The sequence below is a fragment of the Megalops cyprinoides genome, chromosome 3 (assembly GCF_013368585.1).
Source record: "Megalops cyprinoides isolate fMegCyp1 chromosome 3, fMegCyp1.pri, whole genome shotgun sequence".
Classification (NCBI taxonomy): Eukaryota; Metazoa; Chordata; class Actinopteri; order Elopiformes; family Megalopidae; genus Megalops; species Megalops cyprinoides.
The window spans coordinates 21,246,616-21,266,919 of NC_050585.1; the positions used below are offsets into that span (position 1 = coordinate 21,246,616).

At 47.0% G+C, this 20,304-nt stretch overlaps 1 protein-coding gene across 7 annotated transcripts in view; it reads left to right on the forward strand.

The window, feature by feature from the left end:
- Positions 1 to 20,304, forward strand: part of LOC118774300 (disks large homolog 4) — an 84,049-nt gene that overhangs the window by 46,017 nt on the left and 17,728 nt on the right. For 2 of the 7 annotated variants that reach the window (XM_036523546.1, XM_036523547.1), the window contains exons 1-2: positions 4,061 to 4,689; positions 5,096 to 5,241. The exons of 3 other annotated variants lie outside the window; for them this stretch is intronic. In XM_036523546.1, coding sequence (XP_036379439.1) covers positions 4,686 to 4,689; positions 5,096 to 5,241 — 150 coding nt within the window. In that variant the 5' untranslated portion in view covers positions 4,061 to 4,685. 2 more of the 7 variants (XM_036523550.1, XM_036523549.1) reach the window with 2 other exon arrangements.

Below are 20,304 nucleotides of genomic sequence, written 5' to 3' on the forward strand. Positions count from 1 at the left end.
TTAAAGAGTTGAGTCCATTGACCATGCCTTTGCTTGTGTGCAGACCACTTTTTCCATTAGGAATTGGGGGGGTAAGATTGCAGAGCTCTTTATGAGAACTGTTAGCAGTGTGGCACTCTGCTTTGCTGTTTATGAACAAAGCAAGCACTTTTCGTAGTGTGCGATTGCTGTCCTGCTACATTCGGAAGCTCAGTTCACTCCATTCAGAGCCCCTGTATTGGCATATACCTCCCTCCTTATGTATTTCAACTGTGGAGAGCTTAATGGAAATGGAAAGGTTTTACATGAGTATTATTAAAAAAAATTACATAGAAAATGCATACCACTCTCTTTCTCTCTCTCTCTCTTTCTCTGTCTCTTTCGTTCCCCCTCTGCCTCTTTGTTGGCATGACAAAAATACGTTTGTGTTTCCAAAGCGTGCGCACAACAAAGGCATGAAGTGATCCAAACGGTAATTATGAAGAACAATTAAAACAAAGCCGTCAAAATTCTCTCTCGCTGTCTCTCTGCACATGACATCTCCCTCCCCCTCCCCCTCCCCCACCACATCACTCTCTCCATCTCTCTCTCCCTCTCTTCCACTCTAGCTATTTTGCCATTACATCACTTAGATTCACAGCGCTGTCCCCGCTCAGGCTGAGCGGGGCGTTTTGATTGCTGGATGGTTAAGTACGTGTCGCCATTTTTAAGCAGGAACTCAGCGGATGCTCACTTTAGTATGTTCCCCAGTACTTACTGCTTCCTCTTTTTCCTGTTTCTCTCTCTCTCCCTGTCTCTCCTCCCCTTTCTCTGCCCCTCACCTGCTCACATCACCCCTCTTCTGCTCTCATCCCTCCTTTTCTCACTCCCTCTTTCTCCTGAAACTCCATTTTCTCCTTCCTGCTGATTGTAGTGTTAATAAATGTTTTAAAAGTGTCCCTGAAGCTCCAATGTAATTACTGTACAAAAAGAGTTCAGGCCTTCAGAGATGGAGGGAGGGAGGGAGAGAGGGGAGAGGAACTGGGGAGTACAAGAAGACAGGAACTAGATAGATAGATGGTGTTGGGAAATATCTGAGCGCACTGCGGGGGTGGAGGGGGGTGGGGGGGGGATCAGGAGATGAGAGGGAGAGAGACAGAGGGAGAGAAAGAGGGAAGGAGCTGGCAGAATGACGTCTTATTTACCAAAGTGAGTGTGTCAGCTCTTCCCACCATTACATAACATGAGCCCCCCAGTGTGTGTGTGCGTGAATGCAATATTACTACGAGCATGCGTACTGTATGCATGGTGCCTGTGTGTGTGTGTGTGTGTGTGTGTGTGTGTGTGTGTGTGTGTGTGTGTGTGCACCTGTGCATACATGTGTGCTGGTGGGAACATTAGTGTACACAGTGTACAGTAAATGTGCATATTTATGTGTCTATATACGGGTTGTCTTGCAAATACTAAAGTTATTTACAAGTGCTGACATTAACATCGAATATTTTTAATGTGGACCTAAATGGAAAATGTGTGTGTGATTGCACTGACTCTGTGTGCAGGCCTGCTCTCTCTGTCTATCAAGGTTAGAGCAGTTTGTTGCCAAAGTGTTTTCAGCATTGACCAGCAGAATGCACAATCAGAGAGGGCAGCTGCCTTTTAGTACTTACCAAACACCACATCCACACACACGGATATGTCTCTGTCCCTCTGTCTCTCACTGTCCTCCCTCCCTCTCCATCCATCTCTCACTGTCTTCCTCCTCTCCCTCCGTTTTTCTTCTTCTCTCATCTGCCTCTCCCTTCCACATTCTTCCTCCCTCTTTCTCTCCCTCCATCTCTCACATTTCCCACCCCTCCCTTTCTCTCCCTCTCTCTCCCTCTCTCCTCCGTCTCTTCCTCCTTCTCTCTCCCTTCCTCCTCTGCCGCTTCTCTCAACCTGTATATTTGCTGCTGTCCAAGGTCCTGAGGGCACTGTATGTAGCAGTGAGCAAGCGCGTGAGAGAGAGAGAGAGAGAGAGAGAGGGGAAATTTTGCTCTTTATTTTTCATTTACCATCAGATGAAAACTCTCCAAGATTCAGAACAAGCAGTCCAATGTCCCTCTCCCAACACACATACCCTCTCTTTCTCTCTCTCTCTCTCTCTCTCTCGCACACACACACACACACACACACACACACACGCACACACACACACGAACACACAGGTGATTCTCATCCTCCATCAGAAAACACATTACATCCCCATCATATCGTGCTGTAGTAAAGCTCCCAGGACTATGCACCAGCCAGCAAAGACTGAAATCGATCATCACTCGCACCTTTTCCCAGCCTCTAAACACTCACAGCACATCTGGCATCTACTGCTTTCAGTCCTAGTTCTCCTGCTGTGCTAAGTGGCCATATTTGCCTGCCCTGGTATAAAACTAATTAGCTGACACTGTCTCCTCCTGTGTTTGTTGCATTTAGACCCGTTAGAAAAGCAATGTTACAGGATGTTTTCTTCCAAGTTAACGAAATGTTCTGTGAAAAAAAGAAAATGCACAGCAATCTAAGGCAACCAGCTGGAAAGCAGAAACTCCTGCCTGTTGACAGGAAAGAGTGATTGATACGGCCTTCTCCCTAAAATAAGAGAGGGAGAGAGAGGGGGAAGAAGGGGTACATAGGTGATGGAAAAGCTAGAATAGACAGAGAGAGGCTGAACAGGGAGAGGTGGAGCCAAATGAGAGCAGATATGAGGGAGATATGTTGCATTTTGGGAGATGTATCATCTGTAAGGGGGTGTGTCATAGATTATGAAGTGTGTGGCATGTTGGGGTGGTGTGTGGCATGGTGTGAGCTGTGTGTTATGTTGTATGGTGTCTTGTATGTTGGAAAGTGTGTATGTTGTGTTGGAAGGGTTGACATACAGTATGGTGTGTGACAAGGGAAGTGTATGGTATTTTGGGTGATGTGCAGTGTGTGTGTATGTGTGTGTGTGTGTGTGTGCGTGCTTGCATGTGTGTGTGTGTGTGTGTATTAGGCGGATGTGTCCAGATGTGTTTGGAGAGTGTGTGGTATATAATATGGTGAGCAGCACTATGTTGGTGTGTAGGCGTGTGGTGCACTTGGGAGTGTGTGGTATTTTGGGAATACTGTGGTGTGTGTGTGTGTGTGTGTGTGTGTGTGTGTGTGTGTGTGTGTGTGCCGGTACAGAGTGTTTGCTGTGTTTGGGGGCTGGGGTGCGGTCTGTTCCATTGTAAATCGGCAGCATTGTAGATTCTTGGCACAGCTGCTGCTAACCTGCTGCATTGTTCAAAAGAGGTGCTGCTGCGTTTAGATTTGGAGGGAGCTGCAGAGAGAGAGAGAGAGAGGAAGAGAGAGGGGGAGAGCCCTGGTGCTGCTGTTGCTGCTGCAGTAATAAGCGTTGATATCGATAAGTGCTCTGTGTACGTTAACAGCCGGCGCTGGGTTTGTATGCACACTCCCTTTATACTTCACTCTCGCCTCCCCGGCTCGGATGGTCGCTACTGAGCCATAGATCACAGCGCACGCAATGCCATTTCTCAGCGGAATTTATGCATATAAGAATCCCACCGTCTTTACTTCTTTTTAAACCCCCGATATGTACCTTATCTCTCCCTCCCCTGCCGACATTCTCACCTCCAGCCTCTCACCTGCCCATATTCCTTTCCCTCCAACTGCATCCCTCATTCTCATCATCAGCCCGGATCTCTCCATCCTGACCTCTCGCTATCCCTTCTCTTCCCTCACTTCGGTATGTTCTGTTTCCCTCCCCTTCTCACCCGTGATTGCTGTTTTCACCTCTGCCATTCTCTCTTCTCACTTGCTCTGACAAACCCCCACCCCCCTCCCCTCCCCACGCAAACCGTGTCACTCCGTGGAAACAAGCACTTGTCCAATGTGTCAAATTCTCAAAGGCTGGAATTACCACACTAGAATAACGAAGAGGAGGGCTGGAGAGAATTGAAAATAGTAGTTTATAGAGAGAGAGAGAGAGAAAGAGAGAGACAGGCAAGGAGAAAGGGGGATATAGAGGGAGAGGTAGAGGGAAAGGGATATAGGGGGAGACGGGGAGACGGGGAGGGAGAGCGAGAGAGGGGAGCACTAACTGCGTCTGAGCTGGGAGAGAGAGAGGCGAGGAGAGGAGAGGAGAATCACGAGCGTATCACAATTTACCACAGCGGACTATCCATCTGAAGCCCGCGAGCGATGGAGGAAGGGAGAGACAGAGAAACACCAGGCGTAGACTAAGGGGAGTGGGGGAGAAAGAAAAAACGATTTGGTATCTTTTACTTCGTGCTCCTGAGAGACGGAAAAAAAATGCCGGAGATATTTTTTCTCCAGAGAGTGTTTTGAAGCAAAACATCGGGCGCGAAAGCAACCAGAAATGCGACCATTTCAGAAAAAGGACACTTGTTTTTGTCTTTCCGGTTGATTCGTTTTACAGTATTGCATGACTGTACCATATAACGTTTCCAACTAAGTATCGTAGCGTGGTATTTTTATTGTCATTTTTTTGGTATTGACATTTTTTAAATCGCCGACTCAATATTTACATTTATTCCCTGATATATTGTGGCTTCAACAAAAGACTGAACGCGCGATCCGGCGGACCGGGTCAGTGTACACTCGAGGATTTGAGGTGTTCTCATAGTTGCACTGACTCGCACAGTCCTCTCTAGCGCCGAATTGAATCGAACCGAACCGGACTCCACACCGCCGGACAAATGAGTGAGCCTCTGGATTTGAACATTAATATAACCACGTCTCTTTTACAATAATTGATTTATTTTAAAAAATACGTAAAATAGGTTAAGATTATATTTAATGTCGAGTACTTTTTTTGCATGCTCACTATAATTTACCCGGCAAAACTCTGTTACTGTTTTTTATGAACAGGAAAGGTTGAGTTGGCCACTACATGCCTTACAGTAATGTGTCCTGCCGGTGTGGTTATTCAGTTTTTGCTGCAGCTGATAGAGCTTTGGTCGTTTAAGCGTTGATTTATATATCTGTGCAATAGACATTAATGGTATTTTTGTCATATTTTTAAACGGAAACGCCCCTTCAGCGCCCCTCCCCTCTCCTCTCCTCTCCTCTCACATTCGCTCTGCCGGTTCACCGATCATTTTGTGAGGTGAGCGGTGTCTATTAGGGTCCTCTCCGCGGGTGGGTGCTCACCGCTCGGTCAGGATGTTCGTGTCCGTGTGGTATGCCAAGAAAATGGGCCGGCGGTTCATCAACAACGTCCGCAAAGCCAAGAGACAGCGACATAGAATGATGGTAGGCCCCACATTGTGTGTGTGTGTGTGTGTGTGTGAGTGTGTGTGTGTGTGTGCGCGCGCGTGCGCGCGTTGCGACAGAGACTAAAAATCAAGAGAATTTTTGAATTGTGTTTATTATTGTTCGAACCATTTTTATGTTATTCGCTACAATTAGAAAGCCACATTTGCTGTAGATTTTATTTTAGATTTGTTGCGTGGTCACTGCCCCTTGGTGTGTGTGTGTGGGGGGAAGTGGATAAATTATTATTTTCATGAAGTTGTGCACTTTTTACCAAGATTAGATTTTTGGTGATGGTATGTCGAGGTCTGGTACTGTTACATTCTGTCAAAAATGGAGCAATGAATAACACTCAAATCAATTTCTACAAATATAGGATATTTAGATTTTGACATTCATGTTCATTGTCGCACCCTGTTTCGTTCGCGCATAAAATACCCTTAAACACCATAATCTAAGGAAGACGCACACATCAAATGAAGTATAGCCAGAGTTTATAAAATAAAAATATCTCCTTTTTAAATTTACAGTTCTTGAAACACGTGTACTGACGGTTTGTCATTATGCATTAAAACGTGTGCACATCTATCAGGGCTGTCCCTTTTAGAACAAAATGTCACGAGCCGCTTCCATCGTATTGATGACATTTGAGCATACTGAATAAAGTGTGTGGTGACGCTCAAACGAGGGAAAATGTGTGACATTTGCGATGACTCTTGCGGGACAGCTGTGCGTGTGTCTATCTGACGTGGCGTCTGTTCGTATACAGGGAGCAGTCTGTCTTTGCATCACTCTGGGTGCTTTAGCTGTAGAGTGTTGAAATAACTTTGTGTGTGTGTGTGTGTGTGTGTGTTAATGTCTGTGTGTGTGTTTCTGTGCGTGTCTATGCGCACACACAGGTATGGGTGTGTATGTGTGTGAGAGTATCCTTGTGTGCTTTACTGAGTTCAAACTTCCATAGTCTGTGTGGCGTAAACAGCGGGCTGTGTAGTGTGTAATTTGTATTTCAGTATTTTGCTAAGTACGAGAGTGTTGAGTTGTGTTGCAGTGTACTGGGGAATGCGTAAAGTTCTCATGAGGGCTTATCGCAGGCACTCAGTAGCAAGCTGAGTAAATATCCTTTGTGTGTGTTTGTATTTATGGGGTTTGATCTGCTGTAGAGCCCGCACCATCCATTTTCAAAGGAAGGAAAAAGTGGCGTGTAATATGTAAATGAACCATGTGATTCGCCCTCAGCCATCTTCCCTCGAGAGAGAGACAGAAAGATGGGAAAACGTGTCAGAAGAACTGCAATATTGTAGAAATACCTTGATGCGACATGAAATGTAGAAGTGGAAATCTTACACCCACTCTCTCTCCCTCTCCCTCTTCCGTGCAGAGTGACAGTAGGGCTTGTGAGGGGTATACAGTGGGGTGGTGGCGTGTACACAGCTCACTGATGTGTAGCGGGGATAAATGATTCATGCAGACTGCGTGTAAATGAGTTTGTGTAGCTCCATGCTCCAGTGTGTTCAGGTGTGCGGATGTGTGCTTAGAATGCTGTTGTGTTGCGGTGTGTTGGGGGGTGTGTCGTTGTAGTGTGGTGTGCAGAGAGAGTGTCTCTGTGGTGTGCATACCAGCCTCTCTGTCTCACTCATGCTTCTTTTGAGTGTACATGAGTGGGTGTGTATGAGAGTCTGTCTTAGCGTTCTGCTCTAATCTCTCGCTGTCGTATATAAGGGCTCGGGTGTGTGCCAGCAAGCCCTGATGCCGATGACTTGCTGTGGTCCCCTCTCTCTCTCTTTCTGCTTCCCTCTCACTCTCTCCATCCCTCTCTGTTTTTTGGAGGGGGTGGGGGGTGGATTGGTCAGAGGAGTGGCATGGGTGTGGGTTTTCTCCCCATTTTGCCATATTTTATTTATTGTCTGTATGACGGCTGTGAAGTAAAGGGCTTTTAAAAAGTCACTCTCCCTCTCTCTCTTTTCCTCTCTCTCTCCCTTTCTCCCTCTCGCTTGTTCTCTTTCTCTCTGTCCCTCCCTCTCTCTTCTTCTTTCTCCCTTGCTCTCTCCCCCCCCCCTCTCTCTCCCTCTCTAGTCTTGCCACATGTGTAAGGATCCCGTGTCTTGAGTCCATTCTCTTGTCTGTCAGGCTCTTCCATTAGAGTCATGTTGCCCTCAGGGCACAGTCAGTCTACTGCGAGCGCCCAGAGGGAGATGATGGGGTGTGTGTGTGTGTGTGTTTGTGTGTGTGTGTGTGTGTGTGTGTGTGTGTGTGTACGCGTGTGTGTGTGAGTTGGGTGGAGTCACACTGCCTTTGAGGGTGTCATGCAGCGATTGTTTCTGGAACATTCCTTGCCAGAATACAAGTCCTGGAATACAGCCTCTTATTGGTTGATCTACTGTGATGCACATGTGTGTGTGCAGCTGGGCAATGGGCCCAACGCCAGCAGTGAGTTTATACTTTATGTTGCGGAATCCCTTCCCTCCATTTCTGTGCCTCCTGTATAAATTGCTAGGATTTGTTTGGCAATGTTCACCAAAGTTAATTTGGTTGAACACACCTCTGCTGTTGGTCCTGTTACTGCCAAAGAAACCACAGCCAGACCATTTGCGAATGTTGCTGTGCTCCTGCTCCTGTTTTCAGTCTTGACTGGCTGTTTATGCACTGCTCTGTATGTACTCTATCAGTTGTCTTTGTAATTATTTGTAACTTTGTTTTTGTCAGGTCCCCCTTTTAATAAAGACTAAATAAATTAAAGTAAAATAATTATATCTCAACAGCAGTGGAGTGTACTGGTAAGGAGCAGCAGTGTGGTGTAGAGGTAAGGAGCAGCATTATGGTGTAGTGGTAAAGAGTAGGGGCTGTAACTCAAAGTTTTATCAGTGCTAGTTTTATTCCCAGCTGCAGGACTTCGGTTGTAACCTTGGGAAAGGAATGAAACCCAAATTACCCCTGCAAATGTCCAGCTGTAAACATGGACATCGTATATAACTGTAAAATGTGCAAGACACTCTGGATAAGACCAACTGTAATAAAATGACACTTGATTCTATATCACTTCATTGGGCATTATCGCTGTCGTGTTTGATTTTTGTTCCTATTTTTATTATTCATACATTTGTACATATCATTGATTTTTACAGCTGGATAGTTTTACTCAAGCGATTCAGGGCAAGCATCTCACTCAGCTGTAGACCAGCTGTGCTGTTGGGTTTAAGCCTGCAACCCCCTTGCCTCGAGCACAGCTGCTTAGCCCCCATGCCACACTGCAGCCAATGGCAGGTGGTGCCACAGTTGCCACCCTGCAAGCTCGCGATTGTCACCCACAGGAGTGCCCCGGTTTGTTGCGGACTCACCTGAAAATCACACGAAAGCTTCTTGTGATTAGTCACCTGTGCAGTGCTTGCGTTTTTGGCAGCTCTGAAGCTGAAAATATTTTAGCATGCTTGAGAGCAAACAGAAATCAGGTGGAGTACATTAATTTCTTTTTTCGAAACTTCTTTTATTTTTTGCAATTCGTCAAGAGTATGACTGAGAGTGGAGGCCACTGCGCTGTGTGTGGAGACAGGCTCTCGTTGTTTGATGAGGTCATCGTCGCTGTGGAGATAATGTCAACATGTGGGAGAGATTAACCCTGAAGAAAAGAAAGAGAGAGGGAGATTGATGGAGGGATGAAAGGAGAGAGCGAAGAAGAACTGAAAGCCTACAGAGCTTACTCACACACCCACACCTTGTCCAGGTCATGAGATGCAGGTTTTTGGGCAAAAAAAGAGCTGTTGAAACTGGTTCCCGAGTTTCTCACAATGTGAGCCGTGTGTTGAGAGATGTGATATGTAATATGTAATACTTTAGGGTTCCTCAGCTGTCCTGACCTGGGTACCATTTTACCAGCTTCCATTCTGAGGTACCAAGGTACATTATGTGATTTCAGGGAGTTTCGTGGAATAAAGTGTTCCATACAACAGAGAAAGGGGGAAGAGGAGAGAGGGAAAGAGAGAGATTGGGGGTGAGAGAGAGAGGGAGAGAGGGAGAGCATGTTAAGTAGCTAAAGGAAAGAAAAGAAAAGAATGTTTGGTTTAGGATGTGGCAGCCAATCGATCCTTTTCTTAATGAACACCCACACAATAGGCCACTTCACAGCTCTGTCGATTTCTCCTCCCCCACTTTCTTTCCTTGTCTCCCTCTCTCTTTCTCTTTCATTCTCCCTTTCCCTCCTTTTCAGTCCTGTTTCTCTCCTTCCCACATCCTCCTCCTTTTTTCTTTCTCTCTCTCTCTCTCTCTGCCCTCCTGAATCCTTCTCTTCTAGGTGGTTCTCCTAAGTGGAGCTGCTCAGCATCTTGTGGTCAGCAGAATGTAAAGCGGTTTTTTATTCATATTTCATATTTCATACTTCAACACATCCAGGAGCTGACTGTTAAGCATTGAAACACCCAGCATAGGTCAGGAACACTCAGGGGCTATTCTTAGTCCTCTGCCAACTGCTTCTGAAGTTCATTTCCTACCGTTAATATGCAGTTATACTGCACGACATACACACACACACACACACACACACACACACACCCACACACACACACACACACACACACACACACACACACACACACGCACAGGCACACACACTCATCATGTACTTCATGCATATGCAATCGAACTAAAATAATCTGGCTCTTTCTCTGCAGCTTGGTGCTGCTGCTGGATATATTACATGTCATTCTCTATCTCTGCCTTCTCCCACTTCCTGCTCACTCGTCTGCCAAACTCTCTCGTTCCTCTCATCTTTCTCTCGCTCGCAATTCACACTTTCAAAAGCTAATTCACTAGTGACCGAGCACAGAAATGATGTGAACAGCATAGTAGCGCTAGAAGTGACAATACTATTATAAATACTTGTAAAATTGTCAAATCACCTTTCTCTCTCCCATGTCATCCTCCTCCTCAAAAGTTTCTGGTTAATGTTGTGCGCCAGAGATCCCACAGGGACATTGACATATATATATAATATTTTATTTTCCCTCTTTGTATTTTCACAAAAGGAAAAAATGAAACAGAGAAAGCTGATCCCCTCTTCTCTCATTACCTCATGTCTGCTGTGTTTCTTGGTGCCGAGGGATGCAGCAGAGAGAGATGTTTTTGCTTTAGAAATCCCTGTTTAATTAAAACTATCCAGGGCAAAAATGTTTTCATCCATAACTGGAAGCTAGCACTTAGCGCTCTTATGCATGCCTTGCAGTAGGGAATAAACAAAATCACCACATAGACAGAAAAGAAAAGAGTGTCTGTGTGTGAGAGAGAGGGGGAAAAGAAAGAGGGACAGTGAAGGAGAAGAATAACTTTGCCTTTTCACTCTCTTTATTGAACCATAAAAAAAATCTGGGTTCCCAAAAACACCAGTATAAAAGGTACTTCACCAGGCAACCAGAAAAACACCACACCCGATCCCATCACCCCCTCCTCTCACAATACCCGCCCCTTACCTGAAGCCCCCTCCCCTCAAAAAACAGTGTTAGACAGAGAAGGAGAGTGAGGGAGAGACTGAACAAAAGTGACAGAGAGAGTGAGAGATTTAGACAGAGGAATAAGAGGGAGAGAGTGATAGCCTGAGAAAGGGCATAGAGAGAGAGAGAGAGATAGTGAGACTGGGCATGGGCAGGGTGCTGCAGGCTGTTGCGTGGTTGTTGGTTTGGACAGACTGCACTAACTGCAGTGCTGATCCCAGTTCGACAGTGCCCTATCCACTGAGAGCTGTTTATATCACAACCCCCCGCAGCAGGAGCAAAACAGGCACCCAGAACCACTGTCCTCACCCCACACGTGGCCCAGTGCATTCTGGGATCTCTTAGGCGAAGATCACTCTGGAGCATGACTACAAGCCGAGGGGTTCCAGTCTGCAGTCTGCAGACTCTGTATTTGCTTTAGGGCGGGTGGTGTTTGGCACAGCTACAGCACCAGCGTCTGCAAGCAGCTAAATATGTATATACCTATAATAGACTGCCTGCGGTGGCATAGGGTGGCACAGCGAGCCTGACAGTACCCCTGCGGAGAAACCGAGCTTACTGGTGTGCTCTGCTCTGCTGTAGGTGAGTGATAATCACAGCTCAGTGGGGGCACCTGGTGGTTGGACAGGACTTTGCGCCCAGCTGTGGGAGCGGTTGGGGGGGGGGGGGGGGGGGGTGTTGGTGAGGGCGGTCTGTAGAGGGAATGAGAAATGGCTTTAATTAAAGCACTGAGAAGAGTAGTCACTCAGCCGTAATGGGTAGCAAAGTGACATTGCTCTGATATATAGAGAGACACAAGCGGGCGGCAAGCAGGCAGGCAGGTAGAGCGACAAAGACAGATAGATAGATACATAGATAGATAGATATATGGACAGATAGATGGATAGACAGATAGATGGATAGACAGATAGACAGAAAGACAGTAAGATAGATAGATAGATGTCAGATAGATGGTGAACACTCTGATTGATGGATGGCAGGCATGGGCCATCACTCGAAAGGTTAGGGCTGATCAGAAATGTGGAGCAAAGAGCATGGTGGGAAAGTGTGACAGCAGGTTCAGACAGGTTAACCCTGTACAGAGAGATTATAGGAGCGGTGCTGCATAACACCGTGTGGTAACAAGGCTCACTGTAGCAGTGCTGTGTTCCGGCAGGGAGGGTAACCAGTCAGGGCTCTGCTCCGGAAGGGGTGCGTGTTCAAAACCTGGTCTGGACTCAGGTTGTTTTCCTCATGACCAGGTGCACAGCGTGAGCATGTTAAAGGGCATTTCAGGTGAAAAACTTCACGTGCCGAAGAACAGGAGCTTGCCATGGAAACGGGAGTCACATAGTGCACTCGCAGACCGTGACGCGATGGCTTTAGTCAGGATGCATACGTATGTGTGATGGAAAACGAAGCTGTCATGTTGTGCTTGATCATTCGGAGTGAGATGTTCCTTTGGCAGCCGCGGGGTGTCTGTAGACGCCGAAAAGGCCTGTCACGCAGCTGTCGGTGTACCTCTCTCCCCGCGTCTCTCCGCCACGAGGTGTGCAGTGGTCCCGGCTATTTTTAGCCCCGCTCTCTCCTCATCTCTCCTCTCATCTCCGACACTGACGAATTAACGGTCTAACGAGCCGCATTAATGAGCCTGTCTGCTGGGATGGAAGGGGCTTGGAGGGGAGCGGGGAGGAGAGCCCTCCGTTTCATCCGTGGGCAGACGCGCAGTCTGAGGGAACCGGGGAGAGCTGGGGAAAGGAACAGCAGCACTGAGAGAGGGAGAACCACCAAAAGAACAGCATGGACCATGTGAGGGGGGAGCAGGGTGGAGATACAGAGAGAGAGAGGGAGAGAGAGAGAGAGGGAGGGGGACAGTGGGGAGAGAGAGAGAGAGAGAGAGAGAGAGAGGGAGAGAGGGAGGGGGACAGTGGGGAGAGAGAGAGAGAGTGGGGAGAGAGAGAGAGGGTGGGGGGAGACAGGGGGAGTGTGCAGTGTGTGTGTGTGTGTGTGTTCATTGGTGTGAGAGAGACAGAAAGCATTTGTGTTTGAGATGTACTATGTTTATGGATGCACTGTGTGAGCATTTTAAAAACGTGAATAACATAATTACTGCACAAACGCAGTACGAGACTAATCCAGCAGCCTACCACCGTGCGGTGAGAAAGTGGTGTTGGAGTCTATGCATATGCTCTGTAAACGGTTTTTAGTTGTGCACTCTGACCTGAGAGACACGTTATGGAAGCGTAAAACATTTTCACTGAGCAACTGTGAAGCATCAGTGAAGCTAAATGGCTTCTGCTTCTAGCAGTTCAGTCCTCTGAGCCGGAGAAGCAGTCTGTGACCCCTGAGTTCTCTGAAACACCCCTGTGTTACCCTGATCACATGTGAGCAAGGAATTGCTCTTCCTATTGGTTGTTTGTGGAGTGAAACATTTGTTTTGTTCCGGTATGTTTGCAAATGTTTTCCCTGAACTTGTCCACATTGGCACTTTTGCACACAGTGGCACTATCGTGGGAGTTATTTTCTCTTAATTACAAGCCTTTAAGGAAAACACTCTTAGTCATTTTTTGTTGTAAGAGCGAATGCAGAATGCAGATGCCTGCGGTGAACTGGGAAAAAATGCTTATGATCCAAAAATGTGGTACAGAAATGAGACCAGGCCCTGCAGGACATTTACGGAACCCAAGGAAGGTTACTCACAACGTTCACAATGTTTCCAGAACATTTGCAGCAGTGTTAGCAGGAAGCGAGAATGTCAAGGTATGAAAGCCGGTACGTGTGTTCAATGGGCTGGGCAGTGAAGTTATGATCGGCAGGGTGGGGGCAGTGGGGGAATCTCGTTCTTGATTCCGAGGTTACATAGCGTCCCCAGACTGATGCCAATGCCCGGGTCTACCCCAGCCCTTCTCTCTCTTCTTCTTTCGCTGTTGCTGTGGTTACGGTGTGTGTTTCCGCGGACCCCAGGGGACCTTTGGTTGGTGGACGGGTAGGGAAGCAGTTTCAGATGATACTGGCCTTTTTTAAACTTCTAAAACCCTTGTTTTATTAATAACTCAGTCCAGGGCAGATTCATGTTTTCCCGTCAGATCCGGAGACTGCCTCACTGACCTCGCGTTTCAGGTCAGCTCTCCGTGGAAAGAGTGGAAAGAGACGTGCTGTTGACATTTGGCCCTCCGCACTCTGCTCTCACATTTTAAGCGAGGTTTCCGATTGGCTATTGGCACGACAGCCACACACACCTCTGGGTAACACCAGAGAGAGGCAGAGGGGCGAACCATGAACATCTGATCAATAGCGTAAGAGGCCCAACCGAAATAAGGCTGCCTTCTCCGGCAGGAAGAGGAAGTCTGCTTCAAAATCGTCTAACTGGTCTGACCCAACATAAAATTTACAAAATGTATGGCGTCGTCTGCCCTTATTGGTTGGTCTGTGCGCTGAGCTGCAGTGATAGAGGGAGATATGTGCTGTTTGCCTCTGCAGCCGGGGTTTAGTCCTCAGGAGCAGTGCAGTGATAAGGAAAGGTTGCAGCTCACTTCCCAGATGGGGCATTGCCGTGGACTGTCTGCTAAGCAACTGGAATGGAATGGAGTGAAATGCAGGCAATGATAGAACCAAAATGGCTCCATACAGAGAGAGAGATGTGACTCATTTACATTATTGCTGTGGCTCTTTCATCTCTCTGCCTCTCTCAGTTTCCCACAAAGTTTGTTGAGGCAGAGGTCATATCTGTGGTGCACGAGGACAGATATCGAACACGTTTACCCTGATCTGCGCTGTGTGGGGTACAGAAGGGTGAAAAGGACTTTTCCCGTGTTTGTTTGTTTCTTTTTTTCACGACCGATTGTTTTAGGATAAGACGCTGCAGGTCTGCTCCCGGTCACGATGCTGATGGGTTTTCTGTGTTCATACGAGACCAAATGGACCCATAAACAACATTTTATTTTTATTTTTTAATCTCTAAATGGATTTTTGATGTTAAAATAAAGGAGATGTCAAACATGTCTGCCCCCCGCCTCTCCCTCCTGCTGTTTCCCTCTCTTTCTCCCTCCCTCTGTCATACATGTAAACATGTCCTGCGTCCTCTCTCCTCTGTTTCTGGCTCTTCCCTTGGAGCCGCGCTGCCCCCCTTCCAGCCAGAATCGGTCTGCAGAGAGCGCTGGAGGAGGGGCGGAGTGGGGGGGTCCAGAGGGGGCGGAGGGTGGCGGGGACCAAGGATATCTGTCACATAGAAATTAATCATAATTCGAATATGCGTATCAAATGTCAAATATGAACAAAATCATGTAAATCCCTGCAGTCGTGCAGTCGCTCCACCCAGGATGGCAGAGTGCAGAGGGCTGTTCCTGAGCCCTGTGGGCTCTGAGGGCCGACTCTCCCCTGTACCTGAGGAGCCGTAACACGCCAGTCACTCTGCGTGCGCACCGCTGCCATGCAGGTGATGTAGTCTGGTCCAGCGTCAGAAAGGCTCGGCGTGAACGCCAGCAGGGACATCGGGCCTCATAAGCCGGTGATGTAGCTCTCTCCTTTCGAGGGGCAATTATGATTGGCTGTTACTCACTGTTACAGCGCATAAAATGTGCGCAGTGCCTCCGGTTACGTAATGCACGCCGGAAAACTGGCAGAGAGCTCCTGATCTCTCCCTCTCCATCTCTCTCTCTCTCTCTTTCTCTCTCTCTCTCCCACAGTGACATTGCACTGTATGTCAAGAGATCGAGACAGTCACTTTGGAAATCCTGGTTGCCATGGCAGCTGTTGCTATGGAGTAGCCATGGCAATGAGGGGTCAGCAGAGTGGGACGGAGTCAGGGAGAAATGGATAGCACCCTAGGATATGACTGGAATAGGAGAAAGAGAGGGAGAGAGAGAGAAAGACTTGACTTTTAAAAGCTGTTTATGTAGCAGCTGTCATGTCATAAACAGCATAAATAAAAGATGAATGAATGGATAAAAGAAACAAATAAATGCAAAAGTGATAACACAAAAAAGATGACAAAATCTCACTATTGTACACTGGAGCTACTAAGAATATCAGAACAAAAGACTTCATTTTTATGCCACATTGCCACCTTGTTGAAAGGCTTCCAAAATCTTATTCAGGTGAGTTTGAAACAGAGGAGAGAGAGAGTGGTTTTGCGTATTTGTTGCCCTGCATCCACACTACGAAGAGCTGAATCCAGCCACTGAATAAATGTTTTGAAAATATTTACTGAAATTGTAATAAAGCAAGTTGAGTTTGAATATGAAAAATACATTTCATGGAGAGATATAATAACTGGGCTTTTTAAAATGTTTTTTGGTGTCTTTTGTATATTTTGTCTCAGATTTCCCTTCTTCGTGTGAAGTCGGTTTCTGCTTTTGTGCCAGATGTTGTGCTCTATTTAAGGCCATTCATGGTTTCACATGGCCTGTGAAGCCAGTTTAGTCTGAGCTGAGAGAGAGAGAGAGCGAGGCGGATGGAGGGGGAAAACAAGAGAAGCAGACAGAAAGGAACAGAAAGAGGGGTAGGGGAGGTGAGATGGAACAGATGGAGCTCACAGTTGGTATGTACAGACTTGACACAGTGGAGAGAAACTGTTTGTACTGGACAGAATCAGACTCTTTGACACTATTGTGTGGGACTGTGTCATACAGTCATACTGACTGTGTTTGACTGTGTCAGCCTGCATCAGAGTGTGTCAGTCTGTGTCAGATTGTGTCAGCCTGTGTCAGATTGTGTCAGTGTGTCAGCCTATATCAGACTGTGTCAGCCTGTGTCAGCCTGTGTCAGAGTGTGTCAGCCTGTGTCAGATTGTGTCAGCCTCTGTCAGAGAGTGTCAGAGTGTGTCAGCCTGTGTCAGAGTGTGTCAGCCTGTATCAGACTGTGTCAGCCTGTGTCAGAGTGTGTCAGCCTGTGTCAGATTGTGTCAGTGTGTCAGCCTGTGTCAGAGTGTGTCAGCCTCTGTCAGAGAGTGTCAGAGTGTGTCAGCCTGTGTCAGAGTGTGTCAGCCTGTATCAGACTGTGTCAGCCTGTGTCAGAGTGTGTCAGCCTGTATCAGATTGTGTCAGTGTGTCAGCCTGTGTCAGAGTGTGTCAGCCTCTGTCAGAGAGTGTCAGCTTGTATCAGAGTATATCGGGCTGTGTCAGAGCGTGTATGAGTGTGCTCGGTTTGTGAAGGTCAGGGACCATCAGGATTTCTCGCTGTTTGCCACATAAGCGCTTTAGTGGTGCAGCGTGTTACTCATGCTAATTACACTGAAATGAACCAGGGAGAGAGAGGCAGCAGAGAGAGAGAGAGAGAGAGAGAGAGAGAGAGAGAGAGAAATGCCATTCTCAGAGGTGGAAATGAACAGAGCCTTTCTCTTTTCTTTCTCCTTAAAGAAAGCAGAGCAGAGAGAGAAGAATGTTCCCAGGCTGTCTCCTGCATTCTCCCACACAGATGTCACTTATTGCCATTATTGCATGCAAATGAATGCATATGTTGTGAACTGCAATATAGGTTACATACTGTACCTTTTAAAACAATTATCTGAGCTGCATTTACATCTGTGAGTGGTAATTGAAATATTCTCTCATTGACAGTAATGTACTGTGTGTGACATATGCTAAATTATATTCTCAGATCTATGGATTTTCCTTGTATTTATCTACATATATTACCTCCCACTAAGGGCTTACTCATGGATTCATGTCAACTCAGCCATACAGAACAAGAGAAAGAGTTACTCTGTGGTCTCCGAATGCTGGTCCCTGGAGCGCATGCGGCAGCCGGTGATCACTCCCCACTCTGCTCAGCTGAGTTCACTCTTTTATGGAGACTTGCTTTCTCTCTGGGGATAAAACAAGCCAGGTGGTGGATTCACGGTGAAACTCATTGTGAGCCGTGTACGCTCGGTGTTCTGTGCGTCTAACATGCTGAAGAGACACCTCATACTGCAGAAGCGAGGTATTAAGGAGCAGTGGGGTTGCCGGTTTGATTCCCGGGCGGTGCACTGCGGCTGTAATTTGGGCGAGGTGCTTAACGTGGAGCAGCCGCGGTAAGCGTCCAGCCGCATGTGTGGATAGCATGTGAAACGGTGAGCTGTGTGAGCGGCTGCAGATAGGAGCAGCCGGGCTAAGCAGCTGTAATGCCACGTAACGTAATGAATGTAGCTCTGGCAGAACATGCACTGCAGGGCCTAATTAGCTGGTGCGCTTTGAAAGGAGAGCGCTGTGGCATTTGCAGTTGATATAATGAAAGGGCTTCAGTGGATTGGATGTGTCCGCATCTCCCGAGGATTTAAAGGAAGATCGTCTCCGAGCTGCAGAGGCGGAGGCGTGGGAGCCACTGTTAGCGGTGCAGTTAAGGAGGAAATGCTGTCGACCAGCAGAGCTTTACAAATCAGTCTCCCTGTACCTCTCCTCCGCCGTCTCCCTCCCATCCCACTCCTCTTCTAAGCTTCTATCCCTCTCTCACTCACTCTCCCCCTCTCTTGTTCCTTTTCCCTCGCTCTCTCCTCCTCTTCTCATCCTTTCATCTCTCTCCCTCCCTCTCCCTCTATCCCTTGTGCTTGTCCTCTCCCTGTTCTACTCTCCCTCTCATATCACCCTATTTTCATTGACGCTTGCGTTTACTTTTATTCATTTGGCAGCCGCTAATGTCCAGAGCGACTTACAAAGTTACATAAGTGCGGGTCAGTTCAGCGTGCTTTACCAGCATGACAAAGTTTACCTTTGTACTGCCAAAGCACATTTGACAACATGAACAGTATATGACAGTTTTATGAGCAGCTCATTCTCTCCCTCTCTCTCCTGTCTTTCCTTCTCTCTCTCTTCTCCTCCTCTTCTCCCTCCTTCATGCAAATGTAGATTCATAGTTTTTATTCCTTTTTATCCATTGTGGGTGCTAGGTTTATGATATTCAGACACATGGCTGATGTATTTTTCTGTTTGGGTTAAACTGTTGTACAGGAACAGAATTAGGTGGGTGGGGCGGGGGTGGCATTGGTGGGACTGATCCAGGTTTTAGGGGATTTGCTTTTGCATGCCAGTGGTCTGTGGTGGAAGATATTTCAGTTTGGTGTATTGAACAGTTCGTCTGCATGACACATGAGTTTGGTCACTAATTTCTGTCTGTATGTATGTTAGAATACAGAATAATGTGGTCTGATCTGTGGGTGTTGACAGCTTCCTTTCCTTTAGTACAAAAAGTGTTTATTTCAGGGCAAGGTGTTGAAGACCTGTTTCCATCCAGAGCAGTGATGGACTTTTTGTGCTTTTATGAGTCTAGGTGGACTTGTAAAAATTTTATTACTGAAAGGACTTTTGGGATGTTAAAATAAAGGGGAAAGCAGAGGTCTCTTCCCCTCTCCCCCCTTTTTGTCCTTGCTCTGTGGCTCTTTTTCTTTTTCTCCTCTCTCTCTCCTTCTCTCTCTCCCCCCGTCTCTGCAGTAGATGAATCAGAGATGGATGGCACACAGTATCAGCACTGTGCGTAGTGGGGCAAAGCACTAGTGCTCTCTCTGCCTCTCTATCTCCATCTCCCTTTCTCTCTCGCCATCTCTCTGCCTCTCTGCGGTAGACGTGTCTCTCAGTGCCTGAGATGTCATACGGTATCAGCACTGCGCTTAGTTAGGCAGAGCAGCGATCTCTCCCTCTCTCCCTCACTCCTGTCCGCTCTCATCCCCTTGGTTTCTGTTCTTCATCACCTGTGACAGGAGGGAGGCGAAGTGCATTGCGTTTGCAGAGCCCACTGCTGGTAGAGCTTCTCACAAGCTTCTGCAAGCAGATTCCCACACACACACACACACACACACACACACACACACACATACACACACACACAGTATCACCTTCAGAGTATGGCTGTATCAGTCATTACTGACACACAGACTGATAAACAAGGAATCAAAGCTGTGTCAGTCATTACCAACACACTGACCAGTAACCAGAGGACAAAGCTCTATCTGACTGGCAGTCTGATAACAGGTGAATAAGACTGTAACAGGCATTACTGACAAGCAGAATGAAATACAGAAAAATGAGGCTCATTTCTGACATGCAGGCTGATACCTATACACAGACCAAGGACAATGAAGCTGTATCACACGCAGACCGATAAGAGGAGAATAAGACTGTATAGGTCATTACCAGCACACAGACCAATAAGAGGAGAGCAAGATAGTATCAGTCATTAAGGACACGCAGACCGATAAGAGGAGAGGAAGGCGGTATCACTCATTACCGAAATGTAGAATGTTAACAGGAGAAAGTGGTGTTTGTTGTGAATTGTTTCCTTCCATTACCCCTTAGAAACATTTGCATGTCCCTTCTCGCTTCTACCAGAAACCTGAAAAGGCCTCTACTGTTAGAACGATATGAATGAATGACTTTTCCCTGACACATCACCACCATCAAAAGGGAAGGATGGTCCTGATTCTAGAGGCTTAAAACAGGACTTAATATTTGTCATTAAACCAATACGGAAAGAGACGGTTACCGAAAGCGAGATCTGAGAATCAGCGTGTCTGTTTGTCATAACTGTTGTTGTTTTATTTTTTCTAAAATGGTCTCAGCAGTAGTTTGGCCATAGCACCAGTCAAGCTAATTTGAATTTGAGACACAGAAAGTGAGAAACGGACAGACAGACAGGC